Genomic DNA, 13147 nt, shown 5'->3' on the forward strand with positions numbered 1-13147 from the left:
TATATTTATTGGAGAATCCATTGGAGGAATTTGACACTACCATTTTGCTTTGTAATAGCAGCAGTAGTTGGGTACATGTGGAAAAGCATGGGTCATGGAAAAATGTGATAAGCCAAAGTGTGAATTACCTTGACAGCAACCATGAAAAACGGAAATATTAGTTTGGATGGAGCTAGCCTTTACCAGTGCCTGACAAATCTAGAAATTGGGATATTTGTCTATGATAGCTTTGATAAAAGCATTGCACCCAATAGTGGCATTCAAAGAATGTGAACAGGTGGGTGAAGAAAGGGTAAAACCGTATTATTATTAAAAGGCAGTTCAGAAAGAGATGCCTATAATTAGACTGAATGAAGGTTTGTATGACAAGGCTGCACAGAGCAGTAGGAGGGATCTGTTTTCAGAGAAGGGGGTAATGTTAGGGAGGGACGCGAAGAAGTAGAGAGCAGCAAGATTGACATGACATGTGCTGGGAACACCACTGGCCTCTTCCCAAAAGTATCATTGACTCATCGTAACAAGTGCCGAAGCTCCCAGAAGAGTTTAGTGCAGCCAGGATCCACAGTCCTGCTGTTTGCTTGTGTACACTTGATACAAGGGAAAGGAGCTGTGATGGAGATCATTTAGTCAGGCTTTCAGAACAGAACATACAAGCATGGGTAGCGACGACCATATCATCATCACCTTGTCCGGAGAAGGTCCCTGGGGCTTCAGACTGCATGGGGGTGCAGAGAAGAGCTTACCTCTTCTTGTGTCCAAGGTAAGCCCCGGTATCAGTACTGCCACCATAAGGCCAAGTGGCCGCACTCACTGACACCTCATCAAATTACTGTCTTATCAAAAAAGCAGCCTGACAGTCTAATTATTAGGACATTTTGCAAAACGTATTCCATGTCCATATTTCATGTCCGAAATTCCATGTTCCATTTTTTTTTTGCTTTACAGTTCTGGTGGCTGTACAGATATGTGCAGCCACATAAATGTAAGTATTGCGTATCTATCAAAGCAGTGTAATTTAAGAATATGCGTGGTTTGTATGAGATATACCTTATTGCCAAGTCACTCGAAATTTTATTGCACAAGAATACTACCAAGAGGAAGCCAGGTAATGGCACCATTTGCTAAGGAGACCTATTTTAATCTGCAATTAGGCTACATTGCTCCAGTTTTAAACTCTAATTTGTATTTACTATACTTGAAGCATAAATATTGCTGATGATGCATTGCTGTCAGATTATCACTGCCACATAGCATCATATTTTGCAAGGTCAAGACCAGTAGTAGGGAAAAGCAAGTATTCTACTCGTATTGCATAAGTGGCCTCTCTCAGTGTACGTTATATTTATTTCTTCATTAAAAAGATCTCCAATTTATAATGATTATATTCAACATTTATACTGAAATTAAGTATTTTAGAACAGGAGACCTACTGTTATTTTAACCCATTTTTACACGGCATGAGTGAAGCCAGGTGACTTTGAGGATTTATTTTCCCCATGTTTGTGTTTTTCAAATGGCTTATAGTACAGAAGCAGAATTGCATGCTTTTTTTTTCAGCCCATAGACTTTTAACGGGAACACCAGAAAACTCATGCAAACATGCATTTTTTAGTAACTCCTGATAAGGCCTATAGGGAAAAAAACATGTGATTATGCCCCAAGAAGTTCATGCATTTTTGTTTGTGTTTGTGGTGTTAATAGGTCTATTGTGAATATAAGGATTCTGCATCTTGAATGTTTGTTTAGGAATCGCACAACAAAACGATCAGGTTTGAATAGGGGCATAAGTGCTTTTCATGCTACAAATCAGGTCAAGCAAGGGTTTTGCAATATATCTTCCCCATAACTAATATATATATTTTTTTTTAAGAGAGTGGGGAGGAGTTTTTCCTGTCTGAGATAACGTTTGGAAGATTCATCTATTCTATTTTCACCAGAACAGAAGGTGATAGGAAATCAAACATGTCACAGTAATCAATAGAACAATAAGTGATCAGAAATCTTACAAAAGTGACACCTGTTTTAGTGACAATTGTCTAAAGGGGATTTCCCTTCACTTTGAAAATGGGGAAAAAGGGGAATGTGTCAAAAAGAAAAAGAAGAATACTAGTTTTTGCACATTATTGAGTAATGCCGCATACATACGGCCGGACCTTGACAGACTAGGTCTGACGGTCTTCCGATGGACTTTTGGCAGAGTTCCGACAGACTTTCCGAACGAACGGACTTGGCCACACACAAGCACACCAAAGTCCAACAGATTCGAATGTGATGATATACGACCAGACTAGAATAAGGAAGTTCATAGCCAGTAGCCAATAGCTGCCCTAGCGTCGTTTTCGTCCATTGGACTAGCATACAGACGAACAGATTCTTCGACCGGATTTGAGTCAGTCATAAAGATTTAAAACATGTTTTATTTCTAGGTCTGTCGGACTTTTGGGGAAAAAAAGTCCGCTGGAGCCCATACATGATCGTAATATCCGACGGATTCATTCCATCGGACCTAGTCCATCGAAAAGTCTGCTCGTGTATACGCGACATAATTGGCATTTACACCATTTCACACTAAATATTCGCTACTTGTTTAGTAAGTCATGTTGCAAATACACTAGTATTGAGGCTACCATGTTTGGTTTTGTTGACATGACCAGAGAATTCACTGTAAAGCACCATCATCCCTTGAAAGTATAAACTGAACATTAGAATGCTTGGGATGGGATTTTAAAGGTGCAAATAATTTATAGAACAGACCACTGTTAAAACATAATACATTTAATTAAAAAATACAAGTAAAAACATTGGTGTAAAGGTTTAACCATATATTGGTATACAGCAGATGAAGACATATTCTGAATGTCAATGTATGTATTCATCTCCTGTATACCAATATATGGTTGAACCATTACACCAATGCTTTTAATTGTATTTTGTAAATAAAATGTATTACCTTTTAACAGTGGTCTGTTCGATAAATTATTTGCACCCTTAAAACCCCATCCCAAGCATTAGATTGTTCAATTTATAATATTGTCACTAGTAGCAGTTAGACATGGGCGCCGTCAATAAATTCATTTTGTTTCGTTCTGTTACGGTTCGTATTAGAATTAATTCGTACTTCGTAATTCGTGTCCGAAATTAAATTTCATTTTGTATGAAAGTACGAATTGTTGTTAGGTTCCTTAACTTGTACGTTAACTTGTACGAACGTTCTTTACAATGAATTTAAAGGCAAAAATATATATACCTTAATATGACAGTCAATGCTGATGGAAGTTTGGTTTTTGTTCCCTGCTGTGCTCGGTATGTCAGCACAGCACAGGAATGGTGGAAGCCCCTCATAATGAGCACAGCAGGGGTACAGCCCCAGGAGGAAGTCAGCATAGCATGGCAATTCGTATTTCGGATCCTCCCAAATGTACAAATTTAGGGAAATTCATACGAAACCAATCGCACATGTCTAGTAGCAGTAAAGCACAAGCACTGAATGCATAAGCAAAAAGCAGTGCCTGCATGAAATGGACAAATATGGCTGCCCCATGTAAATACTCTGTGTATTTACAAATGATACATAAAAACATGGTTTTTAAAACATTAAGGCCCCTTTCACACGGGACGGATCAGTAATCAGCGGGGATCGCTCCGTTGTCCCCCTGAGCTGGCTGCGGACAGGGCGGTCTCCGCACACTGTGCGGCGACCACCCTGTCAGCTCTCCGCTCTCCTCTATGGGGATCGGATGCGCACGGACCGTCTGTCCGTGTTCATCCGATCCGCTCTGCAGACGGATAGAAAAATAGGATTTTCCTCCATCTGCAGAATCGGACAGTAGAGGAGGCGGACGCAATCGGGTGTCTGCGGATGTTCATCCGCAGACACCCGTTATCCCATAGGGATGAATGTATGCCCGTATTTCATCCGCAAATGGATGGATGAAATACGGACATATCGTCCGCATGTGTGAAAGGAGCCTAACATGCAGATATGAAAACGTGCACTTAGATGATTCCTTATTTACATGTTTATCTAAAACAATCTAAAGCCTATACATTCCCCTTAAAGAAGTTACTTCATGGCCACAAAGTGTAGTTTTGCCAAATAAACTTAATGCATTTTCATTTGATTTAAAAGGCTAAACTTTGGTCCACTTACTATTGTAGCATCTTTTTATTCTTTAAGGCTGGATTCACCTATGCAGTTTTAGTGATTTTTGCATTTTGCAGATTTGCACTACAGTCCATTTAACATGGTTTCCTATAGAACACGTTCTGTAGTGCAAATCTGCAAAAAGTAGTTGAATCTGAGCATGCGTGATTTTTCGCTGATGGAAATTCGGACAGCTAAATTCTGATGGAGCATACACACGGTCGCATTTTCTGATGAAGCTCTCATCCGTCTTTTTCTGTCCGGAATTCCGATCATGTGTATGCAGCATAAGGGTCTGCTGTCTGTGGATACTGATTATCTTATGCTCCACTCTTTTTTTTAACTTTACAAATAAACTTACATTAGGGAGGTCCATTAAATAATTATTTCAGCTAAGAGATGATACCGTAGTTGTGATATAATTGATCTCATAATGCAGCATAGCTGTGACACCATTAGACTCATAAGGAAGAATTGCTGTGACATCAGTAATCCCAAAAGGTATGAAAACCGAAAAAAACATTTAGCGAACGAGGCAATGTAGCTACAGTAGATGTGACATCAATGCCGCTCATGAGGAAGGACAACTGTAACACAATTTCTCTCAAGAGGTAGGATATATGTACAATCTTAAAATGTTATCTTGTGACATAGGATAGATGTGACACCATTCAGCCCATGAGGATGGACAGCTGTAATAACATTTAAGTTAGATGTAAAATCTTACATCCCATGACATATGACATGACTGTGACATAATTCATCCCATAAATTAGGATAGATGTGACATCATTCACCCCATGACATACGATAGGTCCAACATCATTCAGCACATGACATAGGATAGATCCAACATCATTCAGCACATGACATAGGATAGATCCAACATCATTCAGCACATGAGGAAGGATGGCTGTGACAAAATTCATGACAAAGGATAAATGTGACATCATTAAAAATGATAGCTGTGACACATGTATCTTATGAGGGAGCATAGTTGTGATGTCATTCATCTCACATGGAAGGATAGCTGTTACATCAGTCCGCTTATAAGGAAGGATAGCTGTGATGTCATTCAGCTCATAAGGAAGGTTATCTGCAATGTCATTCATGAGAAAGGACAGCTGCTTGATTATTCAGCAGTCCTATAGGAACAGATGGCATATATTAACTATGAGTAAGAGTCATACATTTATTAACATATATCACACAAATATTTTTGGATATCTTGGATATCTTTCCAGCACAATGAAGGCTTCTCTTTTTGACACCTCCAAAACATGATATGTACATCTATAAGAAGGGTGATGTATAACATGAAATTCTTGAATAAAAAATATTTGCCATCTAAAAAAGTGGTAACACCTTCAATGGAGCTCACTATGGGCCATCACAAATAAACAAGGATCAGTAAATACAAGCCCTCATTTTTTTAGTGATATGAATGTTGTTTGTCCCTAGTTAAGCATGTTTTTTTAAGGCTTTCTACCCATCATCAGTTGCTTTTGAGGTATACTCTGTAAATGTGATTTGTTCTAACAGGGAAACGTGGGTCTTATAACATTTACAGGCTTATTTTCATTTGGTTTAAGGCATCTGTATTTTTAAAACAACTTTGCTTAAAGGTATGGCATGGAGGGACGTGAGGTGAGGCTGTTTTGATCAAATCCGCCATCTATATGTCTATCCCCATTCCCCTTTTTATCGGTACTAGTACTTATACTTATAAGTACTTATATACTTATAGTACTTATAAATTGATTGATGAATACCCCAACGTAAATGACTGACGCGATTCTGGGGAGAACCCCTTTCCTCAGAGCCAGTAGCCATTTTGCTTTGTGTTCTGTTTTCAATAAAGCTCTATTTTATGGTAATGCACTAGGTCAGTGCACCTTCTTTTTTTGTTTTGTTTTGTTTTACTACTACCTACATCACACATTTATAACAGTAAGCAAAGTCATCTACATTTTGAGGTACAATATACTGAATTCAGAGACTCAGCATGACAGTCAGGTAACCATTTTTTTTAGGAAAGAGATCAGCAATGGCAGTCTATATAGTTCTGCAGTACTGGTTTCCTTTATAATAGAGGGTGGGCTAAGCAGAGGACATGGAGATAAATAATATATCCATACTAGCATCACCTCACCTGGAATCATCAGCCCGCTTCCATCACTATTAGGGTCAGGAGCCTGAAACTGATATCTCTTACCAGTATATCATGCAGCAGAGAGTATTTACCCATCTATTCCAGAAGTGTAAACCCTTTAAAAAAAAAAACACATTTCAAAGAGGAGCGGATATTTGTGGAATGCGAATACTCACTACCAACATAGATAAAATCACCAATTTTTTATTTTTTCATATAGAGGTGTTTACAAACTCTCTTGATTAACCACTTAACAACCGCCCATTGCCGATTAACGGCTTCAGGGCGGTTGGTTAACTCTGACAGGCCGTTACTTAACGGCCTCCCAGAATTCTGCTCTCGCGCGCTCCCTGGGGCGCGCACACGAGATCATCCGTGACCGCCGGGTCCACATCACGGATCACGGTAAACGGCCGCTCGTCGTGGCCGTTTACCACGTGATCGCTCCGTCAAATGACGGAGTGATCACTTGTAAACAAACCGGCGTCATGTTATGACGCCGGTTCCTCCCGCCCCCTCTCTGTACCGGTGCCCACATCGCTGCTCACTGAATTTAACCCCTCAATTCCCTGCCAATACTCTGCAATACCCTGCAGTACCCTGCCATTACTCTGCAGTACCCCCCATTACTCTGCAGTACCCTGCCATTACTCTGCAGTACCCCCCAATACTCTGCAGTACCCCCAATACTCTGCAGTACCCCCCAATACTCTGCAGTACCCGCCATTACTCTGCAGTACCCCCCCATTACTCTGCAGTACCCCGCCATTACTCTGCAGTACCCTGCCATTACTCTGCAGTACCCCCCAATACTCTGCAGTACCCTGCCAATACTCTGCAGTACCCTGCCAATACTCTGCAATACCCCCCAATACTCTGCAATACCCCCCAATACTCTGCAATACCCCGCCAATACTCTGCAATACCCTGCCATAAATTGCCATACCCAGCCATACTCAGAGATACCCAGCCATACTCGGTGATACCCTGCAATACCCAGCCATAGACGCCCCCCACCCCTCAACGCCCTCCGGTGCTTCTACCAACTCGCCAGTACGATCAAAGCCAGAATCTTTTTTTTATTTTTTTATTTCAGGCTTCCCAGCCTAGAGGTGAGATGTGGGGTCATATTGACCCCCAGATTTCACTGTAAAGAGGACCTGTCACCCCATATTCCTATTACAAGGGATGTTTACATTCCTTGTAATAGGAATAAAAGTGATCAAAAATTTATTTTTGGGGAAAAAAATGTCAAACTAAAATAAATAAAGTAAAATGAACAATAAAAAATAAAAATAAAATTTAAAGCGCCCCTGTCCCCATGTGCTCGCATGCAGAAGCGAACGCATACGTAAGCCCCGCCCACATATGAAAACGGTGTTCAAACCACACATGTGAGGTATCGCCGCGAATGTTAGAGCGAGAGCAATAATTCTAGCCCTAGACCTCCTCTGCAACTCAAAACATGTAACCAGTAAAAAAAAATTAAAGCGTCGCCTATGTTGATTTTTCAAGTAGCGACGTTTGGCGCCACCATTGTATTCTCCAGGGTCTTTGCTAAAAAAAAATATATAATGTTTTGGGGTTCTCTGTAATTTTCTAGCAAATAAATGATGATTTTTACATGTAGGAGAGAGATGTCAGAATTGTCCTGGGTGCTCCAGAACGCCTGATGGCACTCCCTGCATGTTGGGCCTCTGTATGTGGCCACACTGTGTAAAAGTCTCACACATGTGGTATCGCCGTACTCGGGAGTAATAGCAGAATGTGTTTTGGGGTGTAATTTGTGGTATGCATATGCTGTGTGTGAGAAATAACCTGATAATATGACAATTTTGTGGAAAAAAAAGGAAAAAAAATATTGATTTTGCAAAGAATTGTGGGGAAAAATGACAACTTCAAAAAACTCATCATGCCTCTTACTAAATACATTGGGATGTCTTCTTTCCAAAAAGGGGTCATTTGGGGGGTATTTGTACTTTTCTGGCATGTTAGGGTCTCAAGAATTGAAATAGGCCGTCAGTCCTTCAGGTGTGATCAATTTTCAGATATTGGCACCATAGCTTGTGGACTCTATAACTTTCACAAAGACCAAATAATGTCCACCAATTTGTACTTATTTTTACCAAAGATATGTAGTAGTATAAATTTTGGCCAAAATTTATGAAGAAAAAATTACTAATATGCTAAATTTTATAACAGAAACGAAGAAAAATTTATTTTTTCGCAGAATTTTCTGTCTTTTTTCTTTTATAGCACAAAAAATAAAAAACTGAGAGGTGATTAAATACCACCAAAAGAAAGCTCTATTTGTGTGAAAAAAAGGACAAAGATTTCATATAGGTCCAGTGTTGCATGACTGAGTAATTGTCATTCAAAATGTGAGAGCACCAAAAGCTGAAAATTGGTCTGGTTATTAAGGGTGTTTAAGTGTCCGGTGGTCAAGTGGTTAAAGATCATGAATAGATCCACAATGACATCAATACTGCATACACACGCCAATTCCAACAAGTTTTTTCAAAGTCCACTTTTCCAAGGATGCACATGCAGTTTACATGAGAAAGATGATCTCTTATTATGGCTAAAATGGATTGTTGTTAAAGTCCCCTGAACAGTTTATACATATAATCACATAAAAAAACCTCTTCAAAATGGTGTCAGAGGAGGAAAGCCAACTCAGCGTTAGGGGAAACAAAGAGGACTCCCTAGGACAGCGGACCTAGGAAAACATCCCTCTTGAAACAATTTGCTGACCGCACGGAGAAAGAACTTAGCAACTTTTCACTGAAAAACAGTGTGACTTCCCGAAATATGTTTTTTTTTTCCAGCTAAAACATACTGTACATGCAAGTGTTAAAAAAAGAATGATTTGTCAACTGTTGGCTTAAAAAATACAACCTGTTCATCAAAGTAGAATTTTATTTTAGTTATCTTCATATGGCTTTCAGAACATCAATGAACTCATTATGATGTTCAAGAAACCAGTGGTGAGATGATTTGAGCTTTGTGACATGAAGCATTATCCTGCTGGAAGTAGCCATCAGAAGATGGGTACACTGTAGTCATAAAAGGATGGACATGGTCAGCAACAATTTTTAGGTAGGCCATGGTGTTTAAACAATGCTCAATTGGTACTAAGGGGCCCAAAGTGTGCCTCTTAGAAAATATCCTCCACACCATTACACCTCCAGCCTGAACTGTTGATATAAGGCAGGATGGCTCCATGCTTTCCGTTCACCCAACAAATTCAACTCAAAATACTAACAACTACTTACAAAGCCATCTACAACTCTGCATCCAGCTACATCACTGACCTAGTCTCAAAATACCAACCTAATCGTTCTCTCCATTCTTCTCAAGACCTCCTGCTCTCTTGCTCTCTAGCTCCCTCGTCACCTCCTCCCGTGCTTGCCTACAGGACTTTTCCAGAGCCTCTCCAATTCTATGGAACGCCTTACCCCAATCTGTCCGATTATCTCCTACTCTAGCTTCTATTGTCCAATTTTTATTATTTAATTATGAGCCTGTGTGAATTGTAGCCTCGGTTTCCAGTTCTTAACTGACAGAAGTGGCACCCAATGTGGTCTTCTGCTGCTGTAGCCCATCTGCTTCAAGATTCGATGTGTTGTGTGTTCAGAGATGGTATTCTGCACACCTTGATTGTAACAAGTGGTTATTCAAGTTACTGTATTCTTTATATCAGGGGTAGGCAACCTGGGGCCCTCCAGCTGTTGTGGAACTACATTTGGAATTGCAAGGCTGGCAGTTACGATTACTCCCAGAGGCATGATGGGACTTGTAGTTCTGCAACAGCTGAAGGGCCCCAGGTTGTCTACCCCTGCTTTACATCATCTCAAACCAGTTTGCCTATTCTCTTCTAACCTCAACAAGGCATTTTCGTCCACACAACTGCCGGCCACTAGATATTTTCTCTTTTTCGGACCATGCTCTGTAAACCCTAGAGATGGTTGTGCGTGAAAATCCCAGTAGATCAGCAGTTTTGAAATACTCAGACCAGCCCGTCTGACACCAACAACCATGCCATGTTCAAAGTCACCTAAATCCCCTTTCTTCCCCATTCTGATGTTTGGTTTGAAATTCAGCAAGTTGTCTTCAGCACATCTAGATACTGCCATGTGATTGGCTAATTAGCAATTTGTGTTACCAAAAAATTGAACAGGTCTACCTAATAAAGTGGCCAGTGAGTGTATAATAAACAAAGTATAACTTACAAGTGAAAACCTGGAAGATTCTGGCTAGTTATACTTCTTGATCATTTCTAAGGAATGTATGTTATTGTTTGATTTCTGGTCTGCAGGCTTCCTGGGACCTGAGAGGCACAGGCCTCAGAGTTGGAACTCATGGCAGGGAGATCTCACTACTAGAGTATCAGATATATACAGTATAAGAAGCACTTGGCACCCCCTATTAACAAATTATTATTGCTACTCTATATGGCAAAACAGAATATAAAAATCCATCAACAGTATATTCTGATGGATATGTAAATGATTTCGTTTATTTACATGTAAACCATGCATTCAAATTTTAAGCTGTAAAATTTTCTTTCTCCTCCTTTACATATGCACTAACAGAGCAGGACTATTCCACCCAATTATATAAAGAAGCTAGAAAGGAACACAGACACCATAATTGGCAATGGTATTTTTGTTGCTCTCCCATGGGGCATCTGCCATTTAAGACACCGTCATGTGTGCCAACTAAAACCTTTTAATACTTTGGAATGACCTATGACACACAGTTGTCTGTGGGACATGATGAAAAATTTCTACACACCAAATTCTCAGAAGGAGCATGGTCAGAAATTGACCAACTGGCATTTGAGACATATGTCACTATTGCGTGTGTAAGGGCTAGTTTACACTTACACTTCAAAACATGGCTTCGGACACGCTTTGTTAAAGCTCTCTGAATGCCAGTCAAAGCCCTTGTCCCTAAATAAAATGGTTGGTATACAGTCCTGTTTACACCTTGATTTTGCTTGGTGCTTCGATTAGGCTTTGATGAGCTTCGATGTGCCTTTGGTGGGGCTACGGTGAGGCTTCGGTGGGGCTTCAAGCGAGCTTTGCCATAGACTCCTATGGAAGCTTTGAAGACGCTTTGAAGCACCATTAAGGCTACATGGGAAATAATTTTTGAAGCAAAGCTGAAGCAAAGCAAAATCAAGGTGTAAACAGGACTGTAAGCTAACCAATTTATTAAGTGACAGGAGCTTTGACTAGCGTTCAGAGAGCTTTAACAAAGCCTGTCCGAAGCTTTGGTTTGAAGCAAGTGTAAACTAGCCGTTAAAGCGGAGGTCCACCCTAAAGTGAAGCTTCCGCTCATTGGAACCCTCCCCCCCTCCGGCGCCACAATTGGCACCTTTCAGGGGGGAGGGGGGTGCAGGTACCTGTACAGTACAGGTATCTGCACCCACTTCCGGCGTAGATTCTGCAGAAGCTACACCCCTTTCCGCAGAATCTACGCCCCTTTCCGAAGGTCCCCCGCTGCCTGCTGGGAAGCACACAGATCCCAGAGACAGCGGGGACCATCCTTATTGCGCAGCGCGACTCGCACATGCGCAGTAGGGAACCGGGAAATGAAGCCGCAAGGCTTCACTTCCTGATTTCCATACCCAAGATGGAGGCGGCAGCACCCGAGAGACGATCAAGAGATCGGCTTCGGGTGCCGACATCGGGGCGCGCTGGGCGGGTAAGTGTCATTATTTTAAAAGTCAGCAGCTGCAGTATTTGTAGCTGCTGGCTTTTTAAAAAAAAAAACGGCGGACTCCCGCTTTAATTTGTGTTGAAGTCGAAGCAAGCGTAAATGAGCCCTAAGTAAAAAGCAGCTTTTAGAACTATAGCATCACCTATGATACTGAACTGCATAGGGGAATTCAGTAAAACCACATATCCGAGAGGCTGAGACTTCAAAACATATTTGTTAAATGAAATGAAGAAGACATTATCATTCAATGAGTTCACTGGCTCCGGTGAGGCTGCTTGCTTGAAATAAATCTCTCCTTTGGTGCGGAGCAAGAAAGTGACTCAAAGCATGAAAATACACAAACCATCAGAGCTTAAGTGGACTTAATGAAATAGATTAACAGACAGATCTTTAAAAGATAGCCTGTGGGTTGAACAAATCTAACAGGTTCCTCCATCCACACAAATGGTGTGGATGGATGAATCCCCCCTGCCGGGCAGTTGTATTCTGACAGCTACTAGCACTGGCTCCCAGAATGTGCCTGCAGTTTTCTTTATTCTCCCACAAATAGAGCTTTCTTTGGTATTTGATCACCTCTGTGGTTTTTATTTATTGCGCTATAAACAAAAAAAGTGAAAAATTTGAAGAAAAAAAAACCCCCCCAATAATTTTTACTTTCTGCTATAAAACATATCCAATACATATTTTTGGTCAAAAAATTGCAATAAGCGTATATTGATTGGTTTACGCAAAGGTTATCAGGTCTACAAACTTTTGGATATTTTTATGCCATTTTTATTTAGTTATTCATTTCGGCAGACAAATTGGTCACCTAATGCCGCATACACACGATCAAACAATCGGGTGGAAAAGTCCGGCAAACTCAATCCGCCGGACAATCCCCCCGTGTGTAGCCTCCGGCATACTTTTTTGACCCGAAAGTACGGCGGACTTAGAAAGTAGTTTTGCACTCCAATCTTCCCGCCGGACTCGCATTTCGGCGGACAATCCAGCCGTGCATATGCCAGTCCGCCGTACTTTTGAAATGAACAGACTTTTCCCGCCCGGAGAAAAGTCCGCTCATTTCGAGCGGGTCTCCAGGTAGGCGGGGCCCACGAAGGAGACGCCGCTGGCCCCGTTACCTG

General features: G+C 41.0%; 1 protein-coding gene across 1 annotated transcript in view; it reads left to right on the forward strand.

The window, feature by feature from the left end:
- Window positions 1-472: 472 nt before the first annotated feature.
- The window catches only part of SYNPO2L (synaptopodin 2 like), a 170059-nt gene continuing 157384 nt past the window's right edge, over window positions 473-13147 (forward strand). The window contains exon 1 of the mRNA XM_077454552.1: window positions 473-760. Coding sequence (XP_077310678.1) covers window positions 656-760 — 105 coding nt within the window. The 5' untranslated portion in view covers window positions 473-655. The remainder of the gene's footprint in view (window positions 761-13147) is intronic.

This window comes from Lithobates pipiens, unplaced genomic scaffold, assembly GCF_037356315.1.
Source record: "Lithobates pipiens isolate NorthernLeopardFrog02 unplaced genomic scaffold, aLitPip1_a1.2 Scaffold_25, whole genome shotgun sequence".
NCBI classification, from domain to species: domain Eukaryota; kingdom Metazoa; phylum Chordata; class Amphibia; order Anura; family Ranidae; genus Lithobates; species Lithobates pipiens.